The sequence below is a fragment of the Lutra lutra genome, chromosome 12 (assembly GCF_902655055.1).
Source record: "Lutra lutra chromosome 12, mLutLut1.2, whole genome shotgun sequence".
Taxonomy (NCBI): Eukaryota; Metazoa; Chordata; class Mammalia; order Carnivora; family Mustelidae; genus Lutra; species Lutra lutra.
This window is the reverse complement of record NC_062289.1, coordinates 87,882,670-87,901,715: the sequence shown is the minus strand read 5'-3', so window position 1 is coordinate 87,901,715 and position 19,046 is coordinate 87,882,670. Positions and strand designations below refer to the sequence as shown.

At 54.6% G+C, this 19,046-nt stretch overlaps 2 protein-coding genes across 2 annotated transcripts in view; one reads left to right on the top strand and one right to left on the bottom strand.

Annotated features, from left to right (window-relative positions):
• Positions 1-2: 2 nt before the first annotated feature.
• On the bottom strand, positions 3-16,980 carry CFAP73 (cilia and flagella associated protein 73). Its single transcript, XM_047696517.1, has 8 exons — positions 16,939-16,980; positions 16,481-16,581; positions 5,269-5,374; positions 4,422-4,526; positions 3,411-3,611; positions 2,701-2,922; positions 2,240-2,398; positions 3-707 (listed from the first exon to the last, which is right to left on the bottom strand). The coding sequence occupies exons 1-8, from the start codon at positions 16,978-16,980 to the stop codon at positions 627-629; spliced, it is 1,017 nt and encodes a 338-aa protein (XP_047552473.1). The 3' UTR covers positions 3-626.
• RASAL1 (RAS protein activator like 1) overlaps positions 16,641-19,046 on the top strand; it is a 28,574-nt gene continuing 26,168 nt past the window's right edge. Inside the window, exon 1 of the mRNA XM_047697546.1 lies at positions 16,641-17,043. Coding sequence (XP_047553502.1) covers positions 16,979-17,043 — 65 coding nt within the window. The 5' untranslated portion in view covers positions 16,641-16,978. The remainder of the gene's footprint in view (positions 17,044-19,046) is intronic.

Sequence of the window (19,046 nt, the reverse complement as noted above, 5' to 3'; positions counted from 1 at the left end):
CAAGAGAGTGGTGGCTCGGGGTGGGAGGTGGGGTGTGGGGCAGAGGGCTCAGCGGCTTCTCCTCTGGCTGTGAAGGGGACTCACATGGCCCCCACCACACCCACAGGTCAGAACCCGTCCTGGCCTCCACCCTCCGAGCCCAGTGCTCTCCAGCCCCAATGTGGGGTCCTGGGAAGGTTAAGGACAGCCTCCAGCAGTTGGATTCTCAGGCCACGGATCCACAATAGAGGAGGCCTTGTGACAGGTGCCCACTTGTGGGTGCTTGCTGTGTGGCCCCTGTGCTGGTCCTATTTTACTTTACTTACCAAACACTCTTCTAGAATTTACCAGAATTTGCATCAGGCTTCATTCCAAACCCCTGACACACATCAGCTTGTTTAATGCCGTGATTGCCCTGGGAGGGAGGATCTGGTCCCAGGCCATGTGGTGGATGACAAATTGGTGCCCCCCACATGGCCCACATTTATTTAGTACTTGCTATATGCCGGTTCTGTACTTCCCACAGTAGTCTGAGCGGACACAGCCCCCTCCCATCTCTCAGGTGAGGACCTCTTAGCACACACCCCACAGGAAATGTGCACCTCCTTTCAGGGTGGGAGGCCACCCTGTCCCTCTGCTTACCTGGGTCAGGGCTGGGAGGCAGGTGTGGGCTCGGCCTGACGAAGACTGGCCAGCATGGCGGAGAGGTCCAGGATGAACAGCTTCACCTGTGGGTCCCCAACACAGCCAGTCACATCCCAGCCCCTGAGTGTCCAGTTCCGCCATGTCCCCAACACAGGATGCTGCAGAGCACGGGTTGGGGGTGGAGACCCCTATTAAAAGTGATGGCAGTGGTTCCCAGGGGCTGGCCAACCTGCCCTAGACTGTTCTGGGTCCTTTGGGCCTCCATCCAAGCCTCCTAACTGGCCTGCAAGCAGACACTCTCCGTTTTCCTACCTGGTTATCATCTGCATTAAAATTAAACGAGTATTTTCACTTCCCTTAATTCATTTTCCCCCCTTTGAATCGGATCACTCACATTCACTGGTGTTTGACCTGCTCTCGTCCCCATGGGTTAACCTCCCATATTTCCTTTTAAGTCACTTATTTATTGATAATGAATTTAATGTCCACTGCCAAGAGCCAGAACTGGAGGCCAACTTACCCTTGGGCTCTCCCTTCCCCTTTGTCACACTTGAAAAGGAAAACAATTCTAACAAAAACAGAATCAAGTTACCCCTTGTCACAAGCGGAGGGGCAGTGGAAAAACACAAGGCACAAGAAACCCAGGTGACTCTTGCACTCCGCTGTTGCCTGGAGGGGGCGTGAGGCTCGGGCCCAGGGAGCCCCACAGGGGTTAAAGGCACACTCACTCGCCCCATCTCCTTGGTAGGATCAGAGTCGGTTGAAAAGGGACAGGTTTTTGCCTGTTCCATCCTGAGCCTCTGTCCCTCCTGGAGTCGTCTCATGTAGCTCAGGGTGCCGGGCCACACTTGAGAGAACAGTGGTGTCCACAGACCTGTCCCACTCGGCCCGTGGCACAAAGGTAGGCTCCCGGGGCCCGAGTTCTCCATGTCTGGTTGGGATCCGGGGTGTGGGGTGCAGGACAGGAGTGGCAGGGGCAGCTGGGCCTTTCATATTTCTTCCACTGAAAGGGACCATGCTTTGGGGCCCCATTAGAAGCCACGGAGGCATCTGAAGTCAGAGCCACCCCACCCCCTTTCTGTTGTAAACCATGTCACACGTTCTACAGCCTTGCAAACTTGAATGACTTGGTACACTTCTGTACACCATCTGTGATGCATTTCTGCAGAAAGAAAGACAAGGACCCAGCCCCATCCTCTCCCTCCCTAGGGAAGCTGAGGCCCGTCCATGCAGGGAGCAAGAGGGTCAGGGGTTAATTAAAGGTGAGTCTCCACCTGGGTTTCTCATCAATGTTGTCACTTGTTTGTGCTGTTTGACCCTGGGACAAAGGACAGACTCTTGTCATGAACAAGTGCGTGGTCAGTACACACCCTCAGCCCCTGGGCACAGGTGAGAGCACTGAGACCCAGAGAGGAGCATGACTTTCTTGTGGCCACGGAGCAGATGCCCCTCGGAGCCAAGACCCAACCCAGGCCTCCTCGGCAGGGGTCCCAGAAGGCCACCGAGCCCACCTCTGGAGTGCCAGCAGCTTGGCTCACAGAGAATCATGCTTAGCGCAGCGTAGGTGAGGTTCCTGAGGGTATGGGGGTGGGAGGGGACAGAAGAGGGAGCGCACCTGCTCCAGCTGCCCCTCGGTGTCCTCGATGGCCAGGGTGGGGGGCTGCGCCTTGTGCTGGCACACCAGCTGGAACAGGTTCAGCACCGCCATTCTGCTGCGGCCCAGGACAAGGGTCTTCTCAGCTGCTGTGTTCTGGATCTGAATCCACTTGGATTCCTGAAGAACACCCCGCCCACTTCCAGATCAGGGTTGGAGCCTGCTGAGGAGGGCTGGGGCCTGTCCGCTTCCCTCCAGGGGCGCAGAGGCGCCTGGCGGGAGGAAAGCAGGCAAGGGGTCAGGATCTGCTGGGCCAGGCCCCCGGTGCCCTAAAGCGCTTTCTGATGCTTGCACCTGCCCGTTAGCGCCGCCGACCGTCCGGGGTAAGCATCGGTCCTTCTGATCTTAGGAACCTTGGCACTCGTCTCGGGTGATGGGCGGCTGGGGTCCCGGGTGGGCGCCTCCTCCCGGCAGGGCCGTACCCAGCGCAGCGTTCGCTCCCTCGCAGCCTCCAGGCGCTCCAGCAGCTGCGCTCGCCGCTGGCTCTGCCCCAGCAGCTCGTCCTGCCCCGCGTCCCGCAGCCTCTGCAGCCGCGCGCGGGCCTCCTCCAACTCCGCCTGCAGCTGGCGCTCCGTGAGCCTCAGCGCCGCTTGCATATCGGCCAGGCCGTCGAAGCGCGCCACCAGCTCGGGGACGTCCTGGAACTGGGGTGGGGTCAAGATGGGGTCTCCATGCTACCTGGCCCTCCGGCGCTTCCTCCTCGGTTAGCCCATGTGCCAAAGGAGGGCATCACACAGCGCCTACCCTAGAAATGAAGGCTCGTCCCGCCCCTCCCCACTCCAGCATTAAGCCTAGCCCAGCCTCACTCCCGTGATTGTTCCGTTCAACTGGTACTGAGTGCCTGGATACACCACCTCCCCCTTCGCCTTTGTGTCCCTGAGTGCAAGTTACCATTGTGAGCCTCGGTTTCCCCATTTATAAAATGCGGTAGACAAGAGCAAGACTCACTTCACCGGGCTTTGGGGAGAATTGAAGAACAAACTTTGTCCCCAGGCATACAGCCAGTGCTCAATAAATGGTGATTCCTGGCATACAGTCAGCACTCCAGTAGTGCACACCCGGAAAGCCGTCCCAGAGGCTATGCGATGCTGCGCGGTGGCGCCGAGCCCCAAAACCTCCTGCAGGGCCTCACCTCCGGCAGCAGCTCCAACACTTGGCCCAGCAGGCGCGCGCAGGGCTCCAGGCGCTCCAGCCGGCGCTGCAATCGCGCGCGCTCCCGCTGCAGCTCCTCCAGCTGGATCCTAAGCCGTTGTGCTTCGGCCTCCTGGCGGCTCGCCTGCAGCCGCTCCTCTGCCGCCCTCTGCAGCGCGCGGCTGCGCCGGGCCTCGGTGTCCTGGGGAGGCGGACAGAAAGGAGGCGACTGCCCTCACGACTGGGGAGCGCGCGGGGCTAACCGCTTCTACCCGCCCCAACACCCGCACGCCGCGCGGGAGGTAGCACACAGATGGCCTGTGGGCAGACTCAGCCAGGATCTCTGATTTTGGTCCCTCACTTACCCCTGTGTTTTTTAAAAAACTCAAATGCCTCAGGCAGTGCGTGCGTATTTCCTACTACTCCCTCTCGTATTAGTAAGCCCATTATTTATTTATTTATTTATTTTTAAAAAATGCTTATTTTTTTTTAAGATTTTATTTATTTATTTGATAGAAGTCACAAGTAGGCAGAGATTCAGGCAGAGAGAGGGGAGAGGGGGAAGCAGACTCCCCGCCAAGCAGAGAGCCTGATGTGGGGCTTGATCCCAGGGCTCTGGGATCATGACCTGAGCCGAAGGCAGAGGCTTTAACCCACTGAGCCACCCAGGCGCCCCAGTAAGCCCACTTAAAAAAAAAAAAAAACAATTTTGTTTATTAATTTGAGAGAGAGTAATTGAGTCAAAGAGAGCATAAGTTGGGAGAGGCGCAGGGGGAGAGAGAGAGAGAGAAAAGCAGACTACCTGCTGAACAGAGAGCCAGACGTGGGGCTCAAGGTGGGGCTGGATCCCAGGACCCTGGGCTCAGGTCATGAGCAGACACTTAACCAACTGAGCTGCTCAGGGGCCTCCAATAAGCCCACTTTTAAAATTCACATGCAGGTCTGGCCCCGACAGGATGGTGACTTTGTGACCCGATGAACTGCCTCCCCTCCCCCAGCCATATCCAGCCACCTGCAAGAACTTGTCAAAGTGGACAAAAGATCCCTTTAGCTCCCGCTCCTTCTGTTCCAACTGTTCCCAGCGCTGTTTCTGGGCTGCCGTCATAGCCTGGGACACCTGGGGAGAGGTGAGGGGTGGGTTTCTGTGTGTGTTTGGGGGTTCAAGTTATACAGCACCTTCGGGTTCCTACTTCTGTCGTCTGTAGTCCCTGATCTAGTCCCTACACCCCTGCTCAAATCCACCTAATGCTCCTACCATGCATGATGAAGCCTGAATGCCCCTGCATGCCACCGTCCCTGTCCTTCCTTCTGGTCTCATTTTACTCCTTTCCTCTGACACTGTCTTCTAGACACTCGTCCTCCTGTGTTTTGTCCTTGTCTTCCAATCTTTGTATGCGCCCTTCCCTCTGCCATCTTCTCCCTCCTCACCCAAACCCCCCTTCTGCGGGATAAGCTGACTTGCCATTTGCCCATCCCTAGACATTACTTCCTTCAGGAAGCCCATCCTGACCACCCTTGGTGGAGATAGGGGCTTCCTCTCAGTGCGTCCCCACCTGGACATGTGTCTCCTTTAGACTGTGAATCCCACGGAGGGGGACCGTGGTGAGACTTCTAGATCCCAGTGCCGTATCATGCACGTAGTAGGTGCTCAGTGAGCACTTATGTGCATCAGCTGATCTCACTTGATCATTGATAGGAAACCCAAGCTCAGAGTGGTGAAAAGACCCATCTCAGACTCTGTAGCTAGTAAGCCGGCTGCATTATTTCCCAAGCCCTGCTCACCACCTTTTTTTTTCTTTTTCTTTTTCTTTTTTTGCCCAGGGTCCGAAAAAGTCTCAGGGACTGCAGTGGAGGCTCACCTCCTTCTGGGCCTGCAGGTCCCGGTCCGCATCCATCAGCTCTTGCTTCTTCTCCAGGAGGCGCAGCACCGGCGGGAGGCGGTCCACATTGTGCTCTGGGATCTTCCTGGAGGGGCTCCAAGGGGGAGATGGGAATGAAGGAGGCAAGATCCAGGGCCCCCAAACTCCCCTCTAGTGCTTGAAATGCCCCCATGAGTCATATACTAGTTGTTGAGTTGTTCATTCATTCAACATATTGTACAGAGCAACTACTCTGCTGGGCACCTTTCTAGGCACGGGGGGGCGGGGGGCAGTGCAAGTGTGAGCAAGGCAGACAAAATCCCCACCTTCCAGAAGCTGGCATTCTGCTGGGGTGGGGGCACAGGAAATAAAGCTAACAGATAATAAATAAGGCCAGGACATGGTAGGTGTCTGATGAAGTATTAAGCAGACGAAAGAAAGTCTTTCAATGGGGAGATGAAAATGTCTCTCCGAGGAGACCCTGAGGTCACCTGGGCAGAGACCCGTGGGGCAAGAGGAGGTCAACACGTGGATACCAGCAGGGAATGGCCAATGCCAAGGCCTCAAGAGAAGGACTTTGGATTGTAGAAGGCTCTCAAGGCTGCTGTGGGGGCCGAGAACCATAGGAGAGGCAGGGCAGCTGCAGGAGATGGTGAAGGGGTTCTGGGATAACACAGAGACAGTGTGGGTCTGATCCGGTGGTCGTAGGGGAGAGGAGAAGAGGGCAGTCACGCTCAGTTTGAGAGCAGAGTTGATGCAGTGACAGGGGCGGGGTTGAGAAAGGAGAGAAAGGGGAATTCCAGGTGAACTGGAAGGAGGGGGTTGGTGGAAGGCTGAATGGGGTGCAGGGGAGATCAGCTACTTGCTGTGGCCAAGCTGTGGCCAGAAGGCTGGAAGGCTGTGAGACCTCCCCTAGACCTCCCTGCGAGGGCTCCAGGAGGTGGCTGGGATCTGGAGTCTTGCTGGGCTGTGTGTGTTGGGCGGTGGGAGGGGTTGTGCACGGCCCTACACGGTGGCTGTGTAGACAGCAGAAGGGATGCTTGAACATTCTGTTCAGCAGGGCAGTCCCGGCACCGGTCCCGACTCTAGCCCTGAGCCTGGGACTCTCAGCCGCTGCAGAACACAAAGGAGGTACCCCACAAGCTTCCTCCACTCCTCCTTGTAAATGCAGAGTTCGAAGTGAGAGCAGAGCAGGAGTTCACAGAATTCCTTTCCCCCTCTGTCCAAAGTATTTAATCTCAGCTGGATGTCAGCCAGGGGTGGGGATCAGGAACAGAGGAGAGGCCTGGGCTGCTAGCTCTGCCCTAACTAGCCCAGAGGCCACTTTCCTCTGAGCCTCAGTTGCTTCCTCTGTGAAGTGGGGACAGTAGTACGCCACCAGGAACCACCCAAGGAAGCTGTGCGACACAGGCAAGGGGAAGGCATGGGTCATCCCACCTGCTTCTGCCCCCCTTCCACCCTTCCCCTGCAGTTCCATTCCAAAGCACTCACTCGGGCACTTTCTCTTGCAAGGCCAGTCGGAAATATTCCTCCCAGGGCACGGCCATTCTCCCTGCAATTATCCCGGGGCTTCCTTTCCACAAGGCAGGAGTCTTGCGCTCGCTCAGAAGGCCCTGGGGGTTTCAGGTTGAGGGCAGCGTGGCAGCGAGCTCTTGTACTCCAAGAAGGCAGCCACCAAGCAGGCCCCAGTTGCCCAGGCAACTAACCACACAACATTCCGTTGCCTGCTTGAGGCCAGGGGCATCCATCCTGGGAGGGACTGAGCGAGGTGCGGGGGCAGCTGGGAAGGGAGCGCGCTCTGCCCATCCCAGAGAGGGCTTTAACTCTCAAATCTAAACTGGGGTGCGGTGAGAAGGAGGTGGGTCCCTCGGTGCGCCGTGTCTGGTCAAGCTTCTTCCTGGCTGGGTGGGATAGGACACCTCTATCGCGGCTGCACGCTCAGTTGTCTGTTCAAAAGAATAATTATTAGGCACCTACTGTTTGGCCAGGTCCCAGGCAGGGTGCTGAGGGCCTACTGTGTTGCAGCTCTTTGAGGGTCAACTCCCTTTGCTGGGGATGGGGCTACCCTGGCCAAGTCTCCGGGAACCTCCTAGCCTGGTTAGAGAAAGCTCAGCACTACCCAGCGGAGACCGGCTTGGAAGGGACCCATCATCCAGATCTGGAGGATATGGGAGGGAGGAGCTGACATAGTTTGGGCAACCACAGTTACTAAGCGCTCTCTATATAATATCAATTTAATTCTTTTTTTTTAAAGATTTTATTTATTTATTTGACAGAGATCACAAGTAGGCAGAGAGGCAGGCAGAGAGAGAGAAAGGAGGAAGCAGGCTCCCTGCTGAGCAGAGAGCCCGATGCGATGCGGAGCTCAATCCCAGGACCCTGGGATCGTGGCCTGAGCAGAAGGCAGAGGCTTTAACCCACTGAGCCACCCAGGTGCCCCATATCAATTTTAATTCTTAAAACAGTACTCCAGGGAAAGGTATTAGGGAAAAATGCCCAGAGTAATACCCCTGGGTCCTCCACCCAGAAATAACACACGCTAGCATCTTCTCGTCTTTGCTTTCTATCATTTTAGTTTCCTGTTTTAAATAATTTTTTCATGTAAAGAATTGCATTTTCTTATCGTAGAAGAACACTATTAGCAAAAAACCACACCTATACTTATAATCCCTAAATCGCTAAAAACAACTCCTAAGCATTTTGTTAGAGCATATTTTTAGAAAGGAGCTGAAATAATATACATTTTCCCTTTGAGGACATTGCATTAAATTGCAAATACATCCTTCTACATAAATCGATGTGAAGTTATGAGATACATGACCTAATATTTTCTTACTTAAAAACATTGAGGTATAATTTACATACCGTAAACTTCCTATTTTCTTTCACATACAGTTCTGTGAGTTTTAGTAAATGCGCAGAGTCGTGTAACCACCACCAAGGCCAAGACACAAAATGCTTCCCTCACCCCCTGCCGTCCCCATGCTCCATAATCAACCCTCGTTCCCACCCCAGCCCCTGGCAACCTCTCACTGACCCGTTCTCTGTCCCAGTGGGTGTGCTTTTTCCAGAATATCAGAAACGGAATTCTCTGCTTTGTGGCCGCTGGAGTCTGACTTCTGTAACCCAGAAGCGTTCCTCTGAGATTCATTCACGTCCACATGTGTACCTGTATTTCATTCTTTTCCATTGCGGAGTAGTATTTGATTTTACATCATGGTCTCATTAGTCAGCCCCCTGCTGGGTCATCTCTCGTTCCAGGCGATTACAAATATAGCCTGTGTTCATGTACAGTTTTTTGTGTGAACATAAGCTTTCATTCTGCTCCATGTAAGTATATAGGAGTAAGCTTGCTGAGTCATATGGTAAGTCTGTGTCTAATTGTATAAAAAACAGCAAACTTTTTCCAAGTGGCTGTACCATTTTTATATTCACGCCAGCAAAGCATGAGCGGTCTCCTCGCCACTCCGTAGCCTTGCCTGCAGTTGGTACTGGTGGGTTTCTTGAACGTCATTCTAATAGACGTGTAGCTCCTGGAAGACTTTTTTGTTTAGAGACCCTTCTCGATACACACGCTGTTGAAGAAGCAACACGGTGAGATCCCATTTCCCTTCACTCTGTTTCCCCCAGGGATTCCATCCTGCACCCTGCAGGACACAATCACCACCAAGAAATTGGCATCAAGACAATCCGCCAACCTTATTCAGATCTCATGGTTTTACATGCGCTCCTGTGTGTGTGTGTGTGTGTATTTAGTTCAATGCAAAGTTATCACACATGGGGGCGCCTGGATGGCTCAGTGGGTTAAAGCCTCTGCCTTCGGCTCAGGTCAGAATCCCAGGGTCCTGGGATCGAGCCCCGCATTGGGCTCTCTGCTCAACAGGGAGCTTGCTTCTCCTTCTCTCTCTGCCTGCCTCTCTGCCTACTTGTGATCACTGTCTGTCAAATAAAATATTAAAAAAAAAAAAGTTATCACACATAGACTCCTATGACCGCCACAATCAAGCTACCTACAGAACATTCCTCACAGAGATCCTTCATGCTACCGATAGCTAGGACCACCTCCCTCCCTCCTGCCTCATAGTTGCCAGAGGCAACTATGTATCTGTTCTCCATCTCTACAGTTATGTTACCTCAAGGATGTTCTGTAAGTAGAATTGGACAGTATGCAACCTGTGAGACTGTCTTTTGTACTCAGCTTCATTCTCTTGAGATCCATCCCACTAGCCACACGCATCAGTGTTTACGCTCTCTGATCACTGAGTAGCATGCCACGGGGTGGATGTGCCGTGCTTGGTGAACCATTTGGGTGGAAGGATGTTTGGATTAGATGCCGTTTGGGGCTCTCATGAAGAAAGCCACTGTGAAGATTCATGTCCTGGTTTTTGTGTGAGCATCAGTTTTCCTCCCTCCAGAATAGACGCCCGTGAGCACAATTGTTAAGGAAGCTGCTCGAGTCTTTTCCAGAGTGGCTGTACCACTTGGAATTCCCACCAACAGCAAACAGTGATCCAGATTTTCTGCCTCCTCATGGTCATTACCGTGTTTGCCTTAGCCAGTGCGGTAGGTATGCCGTGAGGTCTCACTGTGGTTTTCCTTGGTATTTCTCTACTGGCTGCGATGACGATGAACATCTTTTTGTGTGCCTCTTTGCCATCCCCTTCAGCAAAATATCTGTTCATATATGTTGCCTGTGTTCTAATGAATTGTTCTTAGCTGTTGAGTTTTGAGAACGTCTTTATATATTCTAGATACAGGTCTCAATGTTCCAGATAATCCTCTGCTGGATATTTTCTCCCAGGCAGAGCTGATCTTTTCATTCTCTTCGCATGGTCTTTTGCAGAGCAAGGTTTTGAAGTTTGATGACCTGATTTGCCACTTTTTCCTTCATGCATCATGTCAGGTCTAAGGTGGGATTTGAATTTGGGCCACCTGGGTGTGGAGAGCACCCTCTTAACCACAATGGTCCGGATACAGCCGAGCCCCCCCTTGGATCTTTCCCTGTACAGGTTCATTACCTTCCTTGTCTCTTCAGAGGATGTCATTGTCGTGAAGCTAGTATGCATCCTCCCTTTTGAATTTCTGTTCTCTTAGAGGTGTTTTTTGGCGGGCAAATGTTTATTGAGCACCTACTCGGTACTAGAGAGTGTGTGAAGATACAGCAGTGGATAAGGCAGAAACTGCCCTCATGGGGCATACAGGCTGATGGTGCACCTATCAGACTGGCTAAGACAAACACGGTGATGACCGCGAGGAGGCAGAAAATCTGGATCACTTTTACGCTGTTGGTGGGAATTCCAAGTGGTACAGCCACTCTGGACTAGGGAGAGAAGTCTAGGGTGCAAGGAGCAGGGAGGGAAGCTTTTTTGAGGCAGTAATGTGTGACCTGAGACCTCAAGGATGGGGTGGGGGGCTGAGAAGAAGAAAGCAAAGGTATTCCAAGTAGGGGGAAGAGCATGTGCAAAGGCCCTGAGGCAGGAGGACGTGCACCCTGCCCCCTTTCACAAAGAGAATAAAGGTCTGTAGGTTGGTGTAGAGAATTCAAGGATGATGGGATAGGTGCTGACCAGAGAGGGCCAAGGAGGGGCCGGACCTGTGACCAATAACAGATGAGGGAATTGAGGCCCAGGGGAGTTAAGTGACCCTCTGAGGACAAGAGGCTGAGAAGTGATGGGCCTTGGTTTTGTTTTTAGAGATAACCCATCCTTACCTTGAAACTGCTCATAGCTTCGAGGAGAGGAAAATGTCCCTATACAAGCAGCGCGTCTTCAGAAGGCTGCAGCTGTGGGTACATGACCCAGGCCTCAGCATTTCTATTTTAAACAAGGTGTCGAGGCACCTGGGTGGCTCAGTGGGTTGGGCCTCTGCCTTTGGTCATGATCTCAGTCCTGGGATCGAGCCCAGTGTTAGGCTTTCTGCTCAGCGGGGAGCCTGCTTTCCCATCCCTCTCTGCCTGCCTACTTGTGATCTCTCTCTCTGTGTCAAATAAATAAATAAAATCTTTTTAAAAAAATAAATAAGGTGTTGCTTTCAGCTTCTCTTGGGGGCTCCCCTCTCATGCTGCTAAGGCAGAGGTCTCAAATCCCCACCTGTGTCTATCCCCACATCCTGGGAGAGAGGGTGAGTGGGACTGCTGAGTGACAGTGGGACACAATTGCTCCGCTGGCCTTGCCCTTGGCCACAGCGCACAGCTCTGGAAATAGCCACTCTCCCCACCCCCAAGTCTCATGCTTGGGTGGTTTCCCCCTTCCTATTTCTCCATTCCAAGGCAGGGGGTGGAGGGGGGGCGCACCTTGGGGAATAGGGATGGGGAAGGAGGAAGCAGGGGCGTCTGACAGACAGACGGATACCTTGTTTCAGGCTGTGGGAGGACGGGACTGACTGCTTCCTCGGCAGCCAGCCCACGGGAGGGGTTTGTGGAAATCCTGCCCACTCCTCCCACCACAGCCTCCTGTCCTACGTGGCTCCCGGCCCAGAATCGTGCCCAGCGATCACAAATGGGGCTTTGTGTTCCCGAGACAAAGAACACGCTCCTTACCCCCAACCTGGGCCAGGGCTTGTCTTTCTTGCCCCAGCCTTGGCCTTAGAAGGGATGGGGCCACAGGAGGGGAACTGAGGTCTAGAGACAGGCAGGTCTCTGGAGCCAGAAGAGGGGTCTGCCCCTGGTTTGGGGGTGGACATGGAGCAGAGAGAAGGTATGTTGGCAGAGATGAAGCTGCAGTCCTAGGCACTGTGGGCAGAAAGGAAGTAAGAAATAATATGACTATTATCGCCACGAGAGAGGCCAGATTCCAGCCCCGGAGGGGAACAGAATTCTATTTAACCCAGCGAGTGTGTTTTGAGTCTTTCTTACGTGCCAAGCGATGTGGGAGGCACGGCATGAATCAGACATTGTCCCTGACATTTAAGAGATAAGACGAGCGTGTAAAATACCACAAAACAAGAGAACAAGAGACCAAGGTCGCAGAATGGTGCCAACAGGCAGGGTTGAGGAGGTGGGGTGGGGTCGTGGCTGCCTTTCCGGAGGCTGCAGGCCATCCACAGAGCTGGGGCAGCCGAGATTTCAGAAACGGGAGGCAGCGCGGCGTATTTTCTGAGGATGAAAAGAAGCTCATGTCTTGATGTCTGGGGAAGCCCTCTGCTGCTGCCCGATTCCCTTGTCTGCTTTCTCGTCTGCGTATCACTTCCTACTTCCTACTGAGAGTGTCTTCTTCAGTGGCAAGCAATTTTGTCAGCTCCCCACGCTCCTGAGAGCCCCAGGGGAGCAGGGCTGGGCAGTCCTATACTTCGATGTATCCCCACTGCCTGGGACACAGTAGGCCCTCGACGCAGATCAGCTGAATAAAAGGAATATTCATACAAAGAATATACACATAATTGTCTGTGGCATCCGGATGGTGGTACGGAGATGGTTGTGTTTCCCCCACGACTTCTGGCTTCTCTTTTAGCATTTTTTTTCCTGTCATTCCAAGTCTTTGAGCATATCCTTCTTTTTTTATTATTTTTTTAAGATTTTATTTATTTATTTGACAGAGAGAGAGATCACAAGTAGGCAGAGAGGCAGGCAGAGAGAGAGGAAGGGAAGCAGGGTCCCTGCTGAGCAGAGAGCCCACGCAGGGAGAGCCCGATGCAGGGAGAGCCCGATGCGGGGCTCGATCCCAGGACCCTGGGATCATGACCTAGGCCAAAGGCAGAGGCTTTAACCTACTGAGACACCCAGGCGCCCCCTGAGCATATCCTTCTTAACAACCATGTCATAGTCCATGATATTGACACGACATTGTCTCTACTTTGCTAGCCCCACCCCTCCTCGTTTTTATCTAGTTGTATGGGTGGGAGATCAACAAGGGAACAGGAAAAGGAGGGAAGGGGCTTTCCTAATGGAAGGCAGGGTAGGGCGAGGGCACTGTGGATGTGGGGAGAGGGGATAGGAGCAAAATCTTAAGAGTGTTGAGTTCAGGAGTGTCTAGAAGGCTATGTGGCTAGGGAATCTGGTGCCCAGTGGTGTGTTGTTGAACTGACCCCCCACCCCCCCAAGCCCCTGCATTGTCGCATTTGCCAGTTTTCATGGGAGTCAATTCTGCCATGGATGGTTTCACGTTCCCACTGTGGCGTTGCTGAACATCGAGTGGGAGATGGGCACAGCCATCGCTGACCTTGGAGTCTATCGATCAGAGTTCTTTGCTGAGATGCGAAGCCCCAAGTTCTTTCTGCGCAGCAGCCTGGAGCCGTACTGGCTACTGAAGTGTGGTTGCTCCATCACTCCCTGGAATTCAGGGTGGGGCCTGGTGTTCCACTTAGGGGGAGCTCGGTGTCAGGCACAGTCATGGGTTCAGGATTTCCTCCTATGGCCACGACTCTTGCTAAGTCCTTGCTATATGCCAGACTGTGCTAAACATCTGACTTTTTCTTCATGCCATCCTCACACCCAGGCAATGAGGTGGGTGCTGTTATTATGCCCAATTTACAGATAAAGAAACCGAAGCCCCCAGAAGGTGTCCAAGAACACCCAGCTCACAGTGTAGGTGCCACAATTCAGTCCCAGGTTGGGTTGACCGGATGCTAGAACTTCTGCTCTTATCCCACGAGCTCAGCGTGTCCTGCCACTGAAAGCAGCGCTCGTGTGTGTCCCAGGGGCGCTAGGCTAGGGAGAGAGCTGGCCGGAAGATGATCGTGGGTTTGTCTTTAAGGGCTTCGAGGAAGTGGAAAGGGAGGAGGCTAAGCAATTCTTGAGCACCTACTAGGTGCCAGGAATGATGACAGCTGCCTCACACTGCCTCTGGATCAACTCTCACAACAACCCGTGAGAACGATGAGAACTTTCCCACGTGACAGCCCAGGCTTGGGTGCTCGTGATAGTCTACTCTCTCCTCTCCGAGCTAGGTAGCACCCAGCAGGTAACACTCCTTCTCTCTGCCCCCTTCACCCTTTGGTCCCTTGACAGGAGCTGCCCCGGGAGACCTCAAACCCTCTGCCAGTTTCAAGTCAAAACTTCTCAGAACAACAGGAAGTGGCCAAGCCATTCGGAAAGTTTGAGGACTGAGGCCACAGTCCCGGGCGCATTTCAGGCTCCAGTGCTGGTTATTGGACAGGTGACAGAGCTGGCTCCCTGGAGGCCTGGCCTGCACATTCCATAGACTTCATAACCTCCCTGGGGGCCTGGAGAGGGGCATCTGGGAATGCGACTTCTTGCTCAGCTCCGGATGACTGGCCGAGTTGGCTGATGGCAGTTTGGCTGGCAACCCAGGTGGCCCCAGGACCGGGCCCCTCAGGTTCCATCAGGGGTCCCTAGAGGCCGGAGAGCCTATCTGAGATCTCTGCAGGAGCTCAGAAAAAAAAAGGGTTAGCCAAAAGCTCTCACCTATGCGGGGGTGGAAAAGGGACAGGGCGCCTGTCTTGAAGCAGCACGTGCACAGCAAGTACCATTTTCCTCTGATAAGGCTCGGGGATCACTAGTAAGGCGCACAGAGGAGGTGGGTGGTAAACACTCACTTGTGGCCACCGTGGTTCTGGATTCGACCCTGGATCACCTCTCGTACCCTGCTGAAGGGTACCCTGCAGTACTTGTAAGCCTTGGGGCCAGCCCTGCTAGACCCATATCCCAGATGGGGTAACTGAGGCCCAGTCTTTGGAAGTTGGAGACTCAGCAGACAGCGGCCAGCAGTGGGGAGAACTCAGAGAATCCCTTATAAGCTTGGCTGGAGTGTTGGGTGGGAAGTCAAGGGGGGAGCTTGGGAGGCAGATCACTGGCTACTCCCGGGGCTGTTCCAGGCCCTCCTGGTCCCGCCAGTCTGGGCGTCGGCTGGAGCAATCATTCAGCTGGGGCCTTCCCATTGGTGCTCAACCCTGGGCTGACCGAAGTGAGTCAGGCTTGGTGCCAGCTCTTCCAAGAACTCTTAGGCGGGTAAACAACAAACTCATGGGGAGAAATGTGTAAGTATCTATCCTGGGACAGACTCTTCCTGTTGCATTGTTTCAGATGTGTTTTTCAAACTCCAAGTTTTGACACTTGAGAAATGGACAAACGTGGAACTGAGAAGCAGAGAAAAAGAGAAGGAAACCTCTGTCTGGGATAGAAGGGTATCTTGGAAGGCTTCTTAGGAGAGGTGATGTGATGTTTGAGCCATACCTTGAAGGATAATAGTAATAATAATAATAATAGCAAACCCTTTCTATAAGCTTCTTTTTGTTTTTTTAAGATTTTATTTATTTATTTGACAGACAGAGATCACAGGCAGAAAGGCAGGCAGAGAAGAGGGGGAAGCAGGCTCCCCGCTGAGCAGAAAGCCCTATGTGGGGGATCCCAGGACCCTGGGATCATGACCTGAGTCAAAGGCAGAGGCTTTAACCCACTAAGCCACCCAGGCGCCCCTTCTATAAGCTTCTTATGTGCTTTATGTTTTACGTTATTTTTTTGAGACCTGTATCTGCTTCTTTCGTATCTGCTTTATCTCATCCAATTCTCTCAAAACGCTATGAGCAAAATACTATGTTATTCCTGTTGAACAGACGAGAAAAGCAAGTCAAGGCATAGAGAGGTTAAGTGACTTGCTCAAGACCACACAGCTAGCAAGCAGTGGAGTTAGGATTCAAATCCAGAAAGGCAAGCCAATTACTGCCTGAGGCCTTCCCTGAGCTATCTAATCCCTCTGAACCTGTTTCTTTATCCATGAAATGAGGGCGGTAGTGCAATAACACTTAGTGCACTGAATTATGGTGAGGACGAAGACGATACAATCCCCGGAAACCGCTTAGAACAGTGCCTGGCACACAGTACGTGTTCAAAGAGTTGTAAATGACTTCTGTCGCCGCCGTCGTGGTTGTCTTCAGACTTCCCCTCCCCCCTCCGGCCGTGGCTGCCTCCCCCGCAGTGCCAGCCCGTGACGTGAGAGCTGCCGCTCGCACAGTCTGGGTTTAATTGGAAACTAAACGAGAAGGAAGGGGATGTTCGAGGCCCCTCCCTTGACTCTGAACGGAACCCCCCCCGCCCCCCCCCCCCCCCCCCCCCGCTCCTCGCCCCTGGGCATGTGAGACTCCCTCTTTAGCGACACCTCCCGCCGACCGCGGGTACTGCTCCCGCACAGAGCACGCGACTGGGACCGAGGAGGCGGCACCGGGATGGGAGGCAGGGGAGGGCTGGGGAGGTGCGACTGTGCTGGAGGGAGGGCAGGCAGGGGACAGGCTGTGTCTTCTGAGCTCGGTGCCAGCTCACCACGAGCCAGAGGCCACGCCCGCCTTGGCAGTGGGCCGCTCCCCACCTGGCAGTCTCAGCGCGCCCAGGTCTCCGTGGCCGGTGCGCTCGGGCGCGCTTGGCTGGGGCGCCGGCAGAGGGCGCGCGAGGGGGCCCGGGGACGGGCGGGGGACACGCGGGAGGCGGGATTGGGGGGAGGTCCCTGGGCTGCCCCTCCCGCCCCCTGCCCGCCCACCCGGAGCCCCAGACCAGGAGGCCAGAGCTGCGGGTGCCCCCTGCGCGCTCTGCCTCCCCCGCGCCCCGCTCCTACCTGTAGAGTCCGAGGGACTACCCCTCCCCGGACACCTATTCTTTCTCCTCCGGAAACCTCCCGCCTAGCTACCCGCGTCTCACACAGGCGGCGCTGGGACCCGGGGACGGGGCGCCAAGCTCGCAGCTGGTGACCTGTAGATGCCCCCTCGGTGGTCCAGCCTCGGCACCTGGGCACCCTTCTGCCCGTAAAGTTTGGGGCTGGGCGCCATGGCCAAGAGCAGCTCCCTGAATGTTCGCGTGGTGGAGGGCCGGGCGCTGCCCGCCAAGGACGTGTGAGTACCCCGGGGCGAGTCGCGGGTGAGAGGCGCAGCGGACATCGGCTGGGGCGGGGGTCTCCCGTTCCGCATGCCGGGGAGGAGCGGTGAGGTGGGCAGGGGGTTCCTGTCTAAGACACAATATTGGTGCAGATCCGCCTCCACAGGGCTAAAACCTCATGCCCATCGCTGTCCTATCGGAAAGGGGCGCCCAGACTTAGCAGATGCGCCACCCTGCCCCAGGAAGGGGGATGTCTTTGTTCCTGGGATGTATTAAAGGGGATTGGAGGGTCGGATTTTGTTGGAGCTAGGAGGGTAGTGGGGGGGGGGGGTGTCTCTTCCTTAGTTCAGACAGGTACCAGAGGTGGGGCTTCTCCAGACCAGGGTGGGTGCCTATCTAAGGAACCCTGGGAAGAAAGCCCAGAGCACCGGGTGGTCCCGGCATTCCTCTGTGTGCGTCTGGTGTTTAGGCTCAAAGACAGTCATCAGATGGCCCACCAGCCAGACCTGGGGGAAACTGGGGTCCTCTGGACCCAGAGCCCTGAGCTCCCCAGCAAGGAGCTCCCTGTGTGGGCCTTACCTGGATGCTGAGTCTCTTGAAGACTCCACCCCCGAGCCCCCCCCACCCCCAACACCCTGACCAGCCAGGTGTGATGGGGGCTGGAGGACCCTCGGGCTCCTGTGGGTACCAGTCCTTGGCTCTACTTCCTCTAGGGCTGAGTCAGCAGTTGCCGAATCAGCAGAATGGCAGGAGGGGTCCCCCTCCTGCTTGGCCTGGAGCCCAGAGGGGCTCTGAGGTGTCAGCACCTGGGACAGGTGTGGGATTCTTGGCAGGACATCAGCTGCGTGACCTTGAATCTGGTCCTCCTGGGTCTCGATTTCCTGCCTGGACAATGGGAGCTCTGGACAGGGGCTATTCAGCCTGGAGCAGCTGTGAGGGGTGGAGAACCTGTTAGGATTTACCCCGTGGCCAAGGGTGAGCAGAAACCTGGATTCTAACCCTCTACCCAAGTTGAGATGAGGGCTTAGCTATGTTCTGACGCCCCCCAGCTGTGGGTCCCCAGTGAAGGGTCTCCGGCCTTTGATTTTAGGAACTTTGCCCCTCCCCAACCCTGGGCTGCCAAGAGAGGTTTTAGCTTCCCTTCATCCTCATCAGCTACTCCAAATAAACATGCACCTGGGATAGAGGCAGAACGCTTGCTGTGTGAATGCAGCATCTGGACAAGCCCCTGCTTCCCTCCTTCTGGGACACCCTCTCAGAGCCTCGGAGAATGACATTCTGGAACTGTCAGGGCAGTGAGGCCAGGAATGGGGGCCTGGAAACTGCCAGAGGGCTGGGGCAGGGGGTCCTCCAGAAATCAGGTTTCCATCTCCTGGTCCTGGGTAAGGCCATTAGGGTGTGGACATGGTTCACGGTGGGGACATGGCTTGTGGGGTGGACACGGCTCGCGGGGGGTTCCTTCTGCCTCTCCTGCAGATGGAGTTAACTCATACCTGCTTCCTACACCTCTTGGCTGCCCTTTCTCCCCCCAAGTTCTCGGGTCAAGGTGAGTCCCAGAGCAAGGGTGGCTAGAAGTCCCTAAACCCTAGTTGGGGAGCCAGCCCTCTGCCTCAGTTTCCTTAGCTGTTCGCTCCCTTCTTCAGAGGGGCTGTCCTCAGAGCCTGCTGGGATCTCCACACCCAGGGAGACTCTTAGATGGGGGTGTGTTCTCTCTCTGGTTTCCTAAGGGAAAGGACCCAGCCTCATTCTGAAGCCTCATCAGGTTTGAGGGCAGGGTCTGACCTGACTCCGGAGGAGGCCTCCACTGACAATTTTGAGAATTACTCGTGTTAATCATAGTAGCTGTAAGTCGTCCAGGGCTTACTCTTAATAGCCAGGGCCTATACTTAACACTTCCTGAGGTCCTATAAGCATTTCCATTTACAAATGGGGGAAACAGGCCCAGAGAGGCAAAGTCACTTGCCCGAGGTCACACAGCTGGGATTTGAGCCCTGACTGGCCCTGTGCGTAAGCCACACTG

Coding starts and splice junctions, on each gene's coding strand:
- CFAP73 (XM_047696517.1), bottom strand. CDS start 16,980: ATGGCGCCCAGCCCCAAACTTTACGGGCAGAAGGGTGCCCAG. Junction 5,375..16,480: donor GGCGTGGCCTCTGGCTCGTG/GTGAGCTGGCAC, acceptor GAGCCCCTCCAG/GAAGATCCCAGAGCACAATG. Junction 4,527..5,268: donor ACCTGCAGGCCCAGAAGGAG/GTGAGCCTCCAC, acceptor ACCTCTCCCCAG/GTGTCCCAGGCTATGACGGC.